Source organism: Strongylocentrotus purpuratus, unplaced genomic scaffold (genome assembly GCF_000002235.5).
Source record: "Strongylocentrotus purpuratus isolate Spur 01 unplaced genomic scaffold, Spur_5.0 spur5_scaffold_6, whole genome shotgun sequence".
NCBI lineage: Eukaryota > Metazoa > Echinodermata > Echinoidea > Camarodonta > Strongylocentrotidae > Strongylocentrotus > Strongylocentrotus purpuratus.
The window spans coordinates 36,652,898-36,666,073 of NW_022145612.1; the positions used below are offsets into that span (position 1 = coordinate 36,652,898).

Here is a 13,176-nt window from a genome sequence, read left to right on the forward strand (position 1 = left end):
CATTTGGTCTACTAACAATTGGTCCAATCCCAAACTTGAATTATCGCAATTTGTATAAACCCATTTCCAAACACCATTTTTATTATTAATATTATTATTTTGAACATTTTTCACTTTGTCCACTTGTCAAATGGTTTAATGTCTGTTTCAGTCACTATCCACCGAGTCTAATCATGAATTGGTCTAATGCCTATTTAGTCTCTTATCTACTTGGTCTAATATTCTTTTGGTCCCATACAAAATGCTAAAAATGGCTCAAATAATAGGCTGAATGAGCAGTAGAAGAAACGAAAGTAGCCCTACTGGCCACTGCAAAAAACAGTAATTAAACTACATGAAAATTTGACAAAATGATGATACCATATGAATGATAGACAAATTGGATATAATGGGCCGGCCAAGTGATATTAAATTAATCAAAAAGTAGACAAACTGGTTACAGACAAATTTTATTCAGCATGCATTTACATTCAGAGCTCTGTGCTTTTAAACTCTTCACACACATATATGCCATAGTGATATATACTCAAAAGGTAAATTCTAGAAATATCCCAATCACACACAAAGAAGGTATGTCCTACGCAAATTTGCTTCAAAATATTGATTAATTGATCCGGGGAATGCATCTCTGAAGCGATGGCTATTTTAGATTCAATGGAGTATGTTATTAAGACCTTGTATTATGAAAAGCTACATATTGTAATGAACATGAACGTAAAATGAGATAGTTTATGCACATGAACACTAGGCATAGTTCAACCTGTGAAAAAGGCTATTTATGAATACAACTGACCTACATGTATGTGCGAACCAGGGTACACACATGTAGGTCATCTCAGTCATTCCGCATTGTGGATCAATATATCATTCTTTGTTCACTGCTTCAACAACAGGGCCAGCTGGGAGTGTATTTTCAGATCTACATAGTTATGGTGAAGGCTGTGAGAACAGCTTACATGTATTACTATTACATACCTATGTGTACACTGGTACATACATGTATACATTTACTCTACAGTTATATTTTTGTTGTTGTTGATGATACATGTACATTACCCCTGCCCCTCTCCCCTTTTTGGGGTACATTATTTGTATATAAATACATACACACACACTCACACTGTGTGATGCCAGTGACCTGGCAGTAGAGCAACACACAACCAGAGCACTGTGCTTTGGAATGTTCTTGACGTCAATACACACAATCACTCTCCCATATCAAACTGATACATGTATGAACCAGTTGCATCCAGCCAGCCAGCCAGCCACGCAACTCGATCCATCTGGGTATTCATATACAGTCACAAGCTCATGAATATGCATGAACACACCCCCAACATACCCACACCATACCCTTGCCATACCCACAATAGGTCACAAGGTCACAAACGGTGCTTTCAATAATAGCTGCGTCTAAGCGTGACATTATGCATGGAGACTCCTTATGGCAAGGAGCCAAGCTTGTGGTGTTTTTTTCACCACACAGTGTGAGCAATAGGGCTACGAGGGTGCTGATGATGCACGTACCATACAGGATGTACATCAATAATGACACATAGTTCCTTCTTAAAAGATAAACTTTAGTTCTGGTAAATATACAAAATCAATTCTCACAGAATCTGATGAAACTTACACCGAATGTTCAAGATTACAAATAAATTAAATGTGCCTAACAATTGTGGTAGAACACGTATAGTGGCTGAGTAATGAGCATAGAAAGATAAGGAAATCCGGTAAGTAGGCCCGACACCCTGACACCAGGCACAGGTCATGATGTTGAAATGGGAGTTGTGGTTTTTATCAAAGATGATGCCTAGCAATCTACTGCAGGATAAACAATCCAGAATAAATCTCATCAGTTTTCTTTCAAAATCGATTTCCATACCAGAGGCTCAAGATAATCTTTAAAATATATTGAAGTGGAATAGCTTTTCCTTTGGAGTAATTGATTGACCGCTCCCTTCATACAATATAACTATCAGAAGTAACTATTCAATTTGTTAAAATATTGCACCTTGGTTTATTATTAGCAAGTTCAATTTGTTCACACTGAGGGAATCAATTGTAGGCTTTGTTTAAACAAGTTTGTACTGCATATTCTTACCATACAATAAAAAAAAATAAACAAACAAAAACAAAAAAACAACTTTCCATTTCTTTGTGTGATCTTTATGTATTTCTTGTATAAATGCAAGGTGGAAAATTGCAGATCACACATAAAATTTCTACATTGAATGAATTGATTTGAACTTTGAGCATTTATGATATATCTCACCATAGCTTTGATGCCTTCTGGGTAGAGGAACCTGTTGTAGAGTGTATCCACCGTTTCATTTGGGTCTACATCGACAGACTTCTGAAGTAAAATAGGACCTGTATCAAGTCCATCATCAGCCCAGAATACTGTGAAACCTGCCTGCTTGTCACCACTCATTAGAGTCCTAAAAGACAGCAAATAAATAAGAGTTTGATAGTAAAAGAAGTTTTTTCATGTGTTTTTTAGGGAAAAATATACCATAAATCTCTGTGTATAAGATGCACCCCTATCTTTTTTTTTGCAGACTCTGTAGGCAGCAAGCCAGGTCCGTCTTCAAAAACCCTCGCAGGGAAGGACTTTTTTTTTTTACTGCAAGGTTCAGTTGAAGAGGTCGAATTGTGCTTGTGAACTTGTCACAAATAATAGTAACAATGTTGTTTTTAAAACTAAAGAAGACGGGCGAATGTCCTCAAAGTCCAAACAGAAATCTGGCCATACAGGTAGTGTTGTTCTAGTTTCTGAGTGGTGGGTCAACACACCTTGTATGACTGAGCTGGGAGACACTGACAGGCTCAGTGTCAGGTGGAGGGGCATAATTCACACTTTAAATTTTTCCTTTTTTTTTTGCCCCCAAAATAGGGGTGCGTCTTATACACAGATTTATGGTATGCATTCTCGTTAGCAAAGTTGCATTCTCACATCATAAAACAATGCCTGAAACAAAAAATTCTATAGCTCCAGTCATTTTCAACAGGTACCCTCTCTTGTTGACTCATTTGTGATTGGAATATATATTTCCTACAGGCAGTATCAGTCAACTACAGTTCTAGGACAATTCCCCCTGGGAATCACCCCCCCCCCCTCCCGGCCAATTACCAGCGGGACAATTACTTCCGAAGGACAGTCCTCCCTAGGAAATTACCCCCTAGGGCAATTACCCCCCACCCCCAGAAAATTACCCCCTTGGACAATCACTCCCCAATTCGTGTTTGATTGATCGCAACTTCATAACTTTCTTATTTCTATTCAGATTTTGCTCAAACTATCACTGACCTGTTTCTCTCATTTGTTGTGCTTTTCTTAAAACCAATGTAATATCAGGGTGGACTTACCTTTAATTGTACAAAATTTTGTGTTTCATTACCCAGCTAATTTATATTTTCTAGCCAAAGCAATCAACACATTTCATTTTTGTGTTGGTAACATGGTATTTATTCAGTTCAGTTGCATATGATTCTATGAACATTCAACTTATCATTAAAAAAAATTAAATGTTACAAAAAAGTATTTATAATTATACATGTACATCATCACCAGACCCTTTAAGTTAATCACAAAGTCATACATGACACATCTCACGAAGCATAGTCTTCAAGGTGATTCCTTCTGCATACACGCATGGAGGTTACTCAAACAAACTATTGGCACATGCCCCTCATCCTATCAAACCTACAGACATGTCATAAAAAAATGCTGGTTCACATAAACTTGATTACTTCATGGGGTCTTGAATGATATTTTCAGGGGTCTGTGTAAAGTGGACCCCTATTACTAGATTTTAGGGTGCTGTGTGATTTAATTTAAGTTGTTTTTGTTTTTTGGGGGAGGAGGGTACCTGGGTACAAGACAGCGCTCAAAATACACGGGGGCGGTGGGCGATTCGCCCCCGTGAGCTACATAATCGCTCCCGTCAGGTTGCTGACGGGGGCGATTGCAAAATTAAAAATCGCCCCCGTGGAATTATGAAATAAAGATTATCTTTTCTGTTATAGCTTTAACACAATATTGAGTTTCAATTTTCAAACCTTAAACCAATGAAATGGAACTTAGATTAGCGTGCAAGATTTCTCGTTTTATGAGTATAGGCCTATTATTACCGATTCAGCTCGCAGTGCAGTGCCGCCGTCAGCAGTGGTTATAGGCCTACTGCGCCGTTAGTAGCGGTATGTGTGCACGCTGCCGCGCCATGTCTGCTGGAGCTGGAGGCGATCGCGCAAGGGCAGAAACATGGTCACGGAGAAGTTTTTTGTTGTGAAAGCGTTAGCCCGCTGAAATCTGGTGATTTCAAATGACCAGCAAATAATGAACCTCGACCAGTAAATCAATATTAGGGACTTTTAGATTTGCACTATGAGAACGTGGACTGCAACGTGTGACCTCCTTTTAAGGCAGTGCCAGTGCTTAAAAGGACGTCACATTTGACTGCCAGTGCACGTCCACGCAAATCTAAAAGTCCCTATTGAGAAGAAGAGGAAGACCAAGATGTCGTGGAATGATATGGTAACATGGGCAGATCTACGGGGGGGGGGGGGGGGGGGGGTTAGGGGGTTTAACCCCCTCCTCCCACCCCCTCCGGCCCCCTTGGGCTGCCAAGTGAAAATGTGATATTAAAGCGGGGGGGGGGGGGGGGGAGGGGGGGAGGGGATGCTGGAGAGGAGGACTACTCTTTTTTTTCAGAGGGGGGGGGGGGGGAGTGAAGCACCGTTTTAGCATGACTTTCTTTTTAACTCTTACTTTCACCTATCTCAGATAACCCTAAGTTTTTGGTTGCTGCTTTACATGTAGTTGATAATGCGTGATTAAAATAAAGAGAGAGAGAGAGAGAGAGAGAGAGAGAGAGAACCACCATCATTTTGCAATGGTTCATGCAGGGTTCGTGTAATGTACATTTGAAACCATTTCTTAGCGTCTCAACCCTAAAAAAATAGCAAAACTATTTTTGAGGAAAAGCATTATACTGAATTAAATAAAGAATAATAGCTTTATATTGGATCATACTAATACTGATACGGGCTAAAGACAATGTGGTATTTGTATAGAGGTATTCCAAAATGACATTCTGATAATCATCATTTGTTCTGGTATCATAAATGTATATACATGTACGCATAATACAACTGATCTTTATGATTTCTTAACGTGTCATAGCTTCTTCTCCCCCTGCAAACAAAAAAGAAAACAAGGTTATTTAATAAAAGGATCATGCGACAAATAATCATTGTGATTCAAATTGATGCAAGGATTTTTTTGAATAAGCAATGCTTTTCACCAGAATCTTCTTTGTAAAAATGACTTATACAAATCTCAGCCATGCATATCTGCCACTGTGTTGTAAGATCACTTTCAGATTAGGAGAAGTGTATTCTTTGATGAGTATTTTACATTGAATGGAACGTCTCAACTCAGTAAGCATGGCTGAGATTTGTAAAAGTTGTTTTTACAAAGAAGATTCGGGTGAATAGTAGTGCTTATTCAAACAAATATTCGCATCAATTTGAATCACAATCATTATTTGTCGCTTAATCCCTTTTAATGACCTTGTTTTCTTTCTCGTTTGCAAGGGGAGAAGAAGATATGTCACGTTAAAGACATCATAAAGATCAGTGTTGTATGCGTATATATTATATACACAGACTAGTAACAGCTATGTAGCTTGTAAATTTGTAAGAGGGAAAATGCTGATTGAAATGATAATGATGAAATAGCAAATAATTGAGGAGTATCATAAGTACCAATTCAATGGATATTTGTATAAAAAAGAGCCCCCGTCAGTACTAAAAAAGCCCCCGTGAGAAGGCTCACGGGGGCTATTTTGTTGGGGGGGGGGGGGGAAGAGCCCCCGTGGACAAAAAATTAATTTGAGCCCTGGTACAGGACCTACCTGTGTATGTAAAAGTTAAGCCCTGGATACGAACCATAAAATAAATTTTGCAACGGGTGCATATGTTCAATATTAAAATTTCAACAATGGAATTTTTTTGGAGGACTCGCGATCAAAGTCCAAACACAGGACCCCGAAAAGAGTATATAAAACATCTTTAAATATAAAATAGAGTTCCAGTACTTTTCCAAACACTATGAGCCACTTCAATTGTTTGGTCTTCAAACAAGTCAAAAGTCAGATATCCAACAAATATTCTCTGCAATGATCTGATTCAGCATTTTCAGGACCAACCTTTGACTCCTCAGTAACTTATGGAATCTACAATGTACATGTACATATGTAGAGAACTAATGGATGTTGAATAAATCACATGTGGTGAATGTGACAGTGCTTTCAGGGTTGACTTGAGTATTAACTACTGTGCTACTTGGAGAATCCAAAACTAAACTATTTCTGCGTTTTGAAAGAATGTATGACTGTTTCTTTTTAAATAAAACTGTACAGGCCTACAATCCATGGTAAATGTAACAACTAGTTTGACTACAATGCATTTTTCTATCTAAACTTTGTTCAGTCAACATTAAAATATTTTAATTTATCAGATGAATGCAAACATAAGTCGAATAACATGAAGTTGTTTTTACAATGATATCAGATTTATCTGTGTCGTAGTGGTAGTTATCAATTGAAGTAGGTATTGACAGTTTATTGCTCCTTCTCTCTTGATTTAGGCATGGTTGGGGAATGTGACGAAACATTTCTTATAATCAATCACAAATCTATACTAAGAAATCCTGCAGTATATTATACTACCTACATGTAAATGAATTGTAGGTAAAAAAAAAGGTTTGAAAAACTTTTTTCCTTTTCAGTATATTATTTATTATCATTAGAAGTAGTAGTATTAGTAGAAGTAGTCACAGAGGTCGTAGTAGTTGTAGTAGTAGTACAAATATGTTGCTTTAGAATTTAATAAAAGTAGTGTCTGAAAAGAAGTTGATACACTAGTGCCATTTGGTAAGGGATTAATCCTAAATTACAAAACCCTTTTATAAGACTTTAAACCTGTACATCTGTATACTCAATAGTTTGCTCAACTACTGCCTTATCTCCAGGCAAACACTTGCTTTCTTTCTTAAAAACAACAGTCTCTAAAGTAGAGGTGTTGGGTCAAGTGGATATGTCACCAGACTGTGGATCACAAGGTCCGCGGTTCGAGTCCCGTCGCGGCACTTATATCCTTTGGCAAGACATTAAAGATACTATGTCCCTTCTGCAGCCAACATCAAATTCTGTGGAACTTTGCAGGAATTATGAATATGTCATGTACGTCCTATCTGTGAAATTTAAAGGTTAGCAGTGTCCTAATATTCAAATTATGCAAGGAAACTCGTTTACTTGCTAGACTTCACTGTCGGACATTATTTAGTGACTGACTGGCTTTTTTTTTTCTTTGGTAATAACAAACATAAAATGAGCTGTAAAGGGTACATGACATGAGCATTTGTCTACATTAATAACCCACATCTTGTAATGGCCAAAATTAAACCGATTGAATCTTTGCGCAGCATAGAACGTACAACCATTCGGTACAATGGTCTGAAAATCAGACTATTACTTACTGGCTCTATACAAGACATTTTCAAGCCCCCTTCTTTTTAGGGAAGTTCTAAATTAGTATTATCTTTCAAATGCCGTTAGAATTTAACCTTTTTATTATTTTGGCCTGCAAATGGGACATAGTACCTTTAATCTACATTTGCCGCACTCGACCAAGGTGAAGTAAATGGGTACCTGGCAGGAATCAATTCCTTGAAATGCTAAAGCGCCACAATGGCAGCCGTGCTAAAGCCGGAGTAATAATTTCCAAAGCTCTTTGGAAGTGCATAGAGACATTATAATGTGATATGCGCTATACAAGAACTAAATAGTATGTTATTATTATTATTATTAAAATCCACTTACCAATTGATAGCAGAAGCTCCTCTATGCCTTGGAAGAAGTGAAGGATGGTAGATGATAGAGCCATGTTTAGGATCATCAATCACATTCATAGGAATAAACTGGCTACAGAATGGAAGCACATTGAGTTCAGCACCGCACTCCTTGTACGCATTCACGACCTCCTCGATGGGTTGACCTTTCGTCCTCCAGCGAGGGAATTTGAAGACTTTTGTGCCATCTCCCTCCGCGGAAGAAGCTGATTGCAAAATAGTCAGAAATAAATGACATGTGTAATTTCTTTGACTATCAATTATAATATTACAAAATTTAATGTGATACAGTCAAAAACCTTTTAATACTGAAAACCTGTCTAGAAAGACTAATGGGCACAGTGAGGGTTAGGTTTAGGATTAATCTGAAATATATACCACAGTAACCTGTACACAATGACCACGTCCCTTGTTAGAACTTGTTTAACATTGTACATGTACAGGTATATGAATATTGAGGGAATAGCTAGGGCAGACTGTACTCATTTGTTAATCTAGATCAGGAACAATTTTTCACCCCCAATGGTTACTCTTAAAAAAAAAAATTCAACAAGTTAATGAAGCTCATTTATACAATTACAGCTGCTAAATGGCTTGGTATCCTATCTCTATAGTCATATCCTTTTTCCATACACCTGTGTAAAACTTGTGATTTAACATGTTCCATTTTTTATTGGAACCAAAAACATACCTGAACTGTGACTAAAGAACAGACGAAAAAAACAATTTTTTACCATATTATAATAAACCCCATGTAATCACGAATGCATAACGTACGCATAAATGTACGACGACTTTCAATCCAGGTGCATCAATGAATATGCACACTTTCACAACTGTGAAGTCTGTCACATGTAAATTCTGTCATAGTATCATCATATACAAATACAATGCACTTTAAAAAATGGCTGTGTGCTGAAATTCACAACACATGTCACAGATCTATTGTTTGCAAAGTCAAAATGACAAGGCCATCTTTTTGTATAAAGAATCTTCCTTTCCACATTCCAATCCCATTGTATGGAAAAATTGCTGACATTAAAAATTAGGAAATGGAATAGCAAAAGTTTTAGCTGTAATTTTAAAGTCAATAAAACTTTGTTCGGATTTGTTACTATGACACAACGCAGAGCACATTAAATGAGCAGAACCATGATTCTAAATAACAAACATACAGGTAGATAATAAACCACACATGCTAGTATTATTCTCTGTACCGGTATTCAATATAAGGGGCATTTACACTGCAAGCAAAACAAAACAAAACATGGGTTTTCTCACATTCCAGCATTTTGTCATAATTTGCTAGGCAATTAAACATTAACATGACAACAACAAAAACACCACTGGAAATTTTTTGTTAACTCCTGCAAAAATGTTGATGTTCATGCATTGTAAATCCTACCCCCCCCCCAAAAAAAAAAAGAAAGAAAAAAAAGTTGTTTTAAACTGTTTTTTTCTGCAGTGTAAATGAGCCTACTATCTGGCAGGTTCAAACTGGTATTTAAATAGCGGATTGGGCAAGTTTAATCAGGACATATAACCCATGCTGCCCCTGCTGTCTGTTAAACTGAACTAACACTACAGAGATAATACTTTTAAGCAAACATTAATAAAGGCACTGTGGGTATCGACAACCCACGAGAAGTGCCGAATTGGCATTTTTCATATAGTGTAATGCACAGGCGATTAAACCGACAATATCACTTCAAATTTGAATTTAAGAAGGGTTAGGCCAGTACATGTGAAAGTCCAAGTTACTTGATCTTTAATTGTCCCTCACTTTACCAAGTATCATAGAATTGAGAGCATTATGAACACTTAATGTATTACCTTCCATGATTTATAAAATTGGACAATAACCCTAAACACTTGAATTTTGTCATTATCTATCAAAGGTTTCCATGAATGGGGTTGAACATATACAATGGAATGTTATGCCAATGTTTAACTAGCAACAGCCCCTTCTCCATTCTAAAAACCTACATGTTCATAACCAACAAATTTTTAATTTTGTATGCATGCATTGTCTACATTAAATATACAGGTAGTATAGAATAACTGGCATAACTTTCATACATTTTGCTTGACAGAATACTGACAAAAGGGAAGTGAACCGGATCCCTATTGATTACCTAACCATTACTATAATAGACAGGGAAATGACTTTTATTTACTAGCCTTCTGTACCAAGGGTGGAAAATTCCGCTCAGGAAAATTACAGTCTACTCTGATTGACCCCAATGCCCGGCCCCCCCACTCAGTGTTATTTAGGGTACGCATATGCTCGTACCCTCTTTTTGAAAGCACCCCCTATCTGAGGACTGCCAACATTTCCGAACCCCCCTTTCGCGGGCTTTTCGCGGGCTTTTCCTGCCTTGGAGACCCCCTTAAATCAGGAAAAATGCTCAATGTACCCCCCTAAATTCGGAATAATTTCTCAGGAGTCCAAAGAGATAAGAGAAAAAAAGAAAAACACCCCCTTTTTAAAGAAATCTCCGGGTGAAAAGTCAAATACACCCCTTTTTTTACAATTCTCGGGCCGGACTTTGTCGCACGAAAAGTACCCCTTTACCGGACATTTTGGCAACACGCATGCGGTCATTTCGACCTCTGAGTGGGGGGGGCCGGGCCCCAATGCAATACTAACAAATCATGTACACCTGTGAAATGTACACTGTCCACTGTCCAGAGCAAATGTTAAATCACCCTAATTTCATGGACTCTCAAAAGCTAATTTTATCTTCTTGAAACAAAACAGGTAAAATATGCTTTGGGACTGGACTTTGTTCCCATGTAAAATTATTGGAGCTTAAATTTAAAATGAAACAAAGAATTCAAATGCTGAATGGTGCACTAGACATTGACAGTGTATTAACATTTGCACATGAAATGTTTCAAATTTAAAGGCATGGAGAGAGCTTGCCATGCACATCACAAGTAGTTGAACTGAATTCATTATCAGCATGGGGTACTATTAGCAATATAACTGTTAACTGTTATCATGGATTATAGAACGTTATGTACCCTCACAATGATTCACAAACAGATTAAAAGTCTTAAGTTACTGGAGCACGTGAAATGAACAGTTATATGGATAGGTCATTGAGTAAAAAAAGGTAGCCATCCATGTCTATTGTGAGTTTGACCGTTATGTAAGCTCTTGCTATTCAACCTTTCTGTGGCTCCCAATAATTATTACACAATACAAAGCGTGCTTGCTGACCGTTATAGAAGCAGGGACAAACAATAGCAACAAAGGCTGGTTGGATCAAAGAAAAGAAAAGCATGGAATGGTCACCATACCTAGAGGATCAGCACGACCTTTGACATCTGGGATTGTGAAGACCCCTACGATCTCATGACCGTCTTTCCTCAGGAGCTTGTAGACCTCCTCTCCAAACTGACTTTGACCTATAATAGCTATCTTCATTCTGTCTTGTAGCAGAGTCTGGTATGAGAGTGAGAGAGGAGTAGCGAGAGAGTGAGAGAGGTAGGGAGAGAGAGAGAGAGGTAGGGAGAGAGAGAGAGATAGAGGTAGAGAGAGAGTGTGTGTGAGAGAGATGGAGAAAGAGAGAGAGAGGACAAGTTTAGCTGCTTAATCTTCAATTTTTTTCTTATAATTTTTTTACAAATTTTCTTTTCTTCATTTATTATTTAACAGAAGACAACACCCCAAATAAATGTAGAAAGATATATGTAATATGATGATTTAAAAAAAAAGAGTATATTACATGAGCTATATATGTAGTGATTGTACTATTTTGTAGTCCCCATGTAATTTAGCCAGAGGCAGATGATACTGATATTTCTGACAAAAAGTCACAATCATCAACCATTATCTGGTGGAACAATTAAAATAAATCAATAATGATATAATTAAAAAAAATTATGAAGAAAAAATTCTGCAACTTGAAATTCCTTGCCTTTCCAGTCAAAGCACCTGGCCAATTGATATAGATCTATTTGAGGGACGGATTACTTCAAAGATTTATACAATTACGCCTACAAGTAAATCTAGCTACATGTAACAAAGGGACAAAAAAAAAAAGAAGAAAAAGAACAGAAAAACTTTAATACCAGGCATCAAAATATGGCCACCAAGATTTTCAAAGTTGACCACATGTCATTTAATAGACACATGTCAACTTTCAAAGAGGACAGTCGAAGGAGGTAAATCTACAACTACAAGACATATTACGACATGTAATTAGACTACTAGGCCTAGACTAGTATAAAATTTAAGATCTGTTCAGCAGAAAGTAATGTAACCAATGTTATCATTTTCCAGGAAAAAAGAAGAAATAAAGTCCTTCCTTGGTAATAGAAAAAAATTAACAAAATAGCAGTCTCCCAAATGGTTGTGCAATGTGTTAGATGATTGATAGGATGAAAATGAAACAAGATTGACTTGTGTCATGTCACTCATCTAGATCAGACTGTTTTGTGTGATAGTAACCAAGTATATAATCATGCAACAGATATCATATTTATTAAAAATTGGCTGTCAATATGGCAGCAGGTATTTCAGACCATTACATAATCACCATCGGTCATCTTGACCACGATGAATTGAGATGGAACACCGGCCTGGAATCATGAATGATTTGCTTACCCGTGATGTCGAGTAATTTCTCATGAACCTGCATGATAACCCTGCAAATCTACTCGCCGACAACATCCTTCCTTAATTATTCTGATTTTCTTCAATTAATGATATTCCTTCAGACTATTCCAATGATAGAATTGATTTTTCTCAGCCAGCTGATGATAACTTATGCAATGCCGCTGTGAATTTAAATGCCAGATCCCATTCACAAATGTCACACAGAAACCCACTTCCGTGCATACACAGCGGCAGATTACAGCTGGTAACGAGTAGGCCAGGCTCGGCAAACGTGTATGTGTGTATATAGCCATGGCAGAACGCGTCCCCACGTCCACCGCAGCACTGCAATGGAAAAATACGGAAGTGTCTGTGGACCCATCCATTTCGTAAAGAGGGTATCAGCAAACATATCGATGTGTCGTTTTATTAGATTTAGATCATATTTAACCTTCCTTATACTTGTATATTATACACACACTGTAATTTTTACCTTTACATGAGTGATACATATCAATTACACTTTAATTACTGATAACAATTAATGCTCATTTCCTATGGCAATATGAACGAACCCGGGGGAGTGTGCTGTGGCGTTAGCTCAATGCGTGCACATGGTGATTCACCAAACAGCGTGGACAGGGGACTTTGTACT

The 13,176-nt window shown here is 37.5% G+C and overlaps 1 protein-coding gene across 3 annotated transcripts in view; it reads right to left on the reverse strand.

Moving 5' to 3' along the window:
- Positions 1–13,176, reverse strand: part of LOC579576 (mitochondrial 10-formyltetrahydrofolate dehydrogenase) — a 30,733-nt gene that overhangs the window by 17,121 nt on the left and 436 nt on the right. Inside the window, exons 1-4 of one of the 3 annotated variants that reach the window (XM_011667288.2) lie at positions 12,531–12,827; positions 11,222–11,366; positions 7,887–8,121; positions 2,276–2,441 (exon numbers count right to left, since the gene is read on the reverse strand). In XM_011667288.2, coding sequence (XP_011665590.1) covers positions 2,276–2,441; positions 7,887–8,121; positions 11,222–11,366; positions 12,531–12,596 — 612 coding nt within the window. In that variant the 5' untranslated portion in view covers positions 12,597–12,827. Of the gene's footprint in view, positions 1–2,275; positions 2,442–7,886; positions 8,122–11,221; positions 11,367–12,530; positions 12,828–13,096; positions 13,160–13,176 lie in introns of those variants that run through there. The other 2 variants (XM_011667291.2, XM_011667290.2) reach the window with 2 other exon arrangements.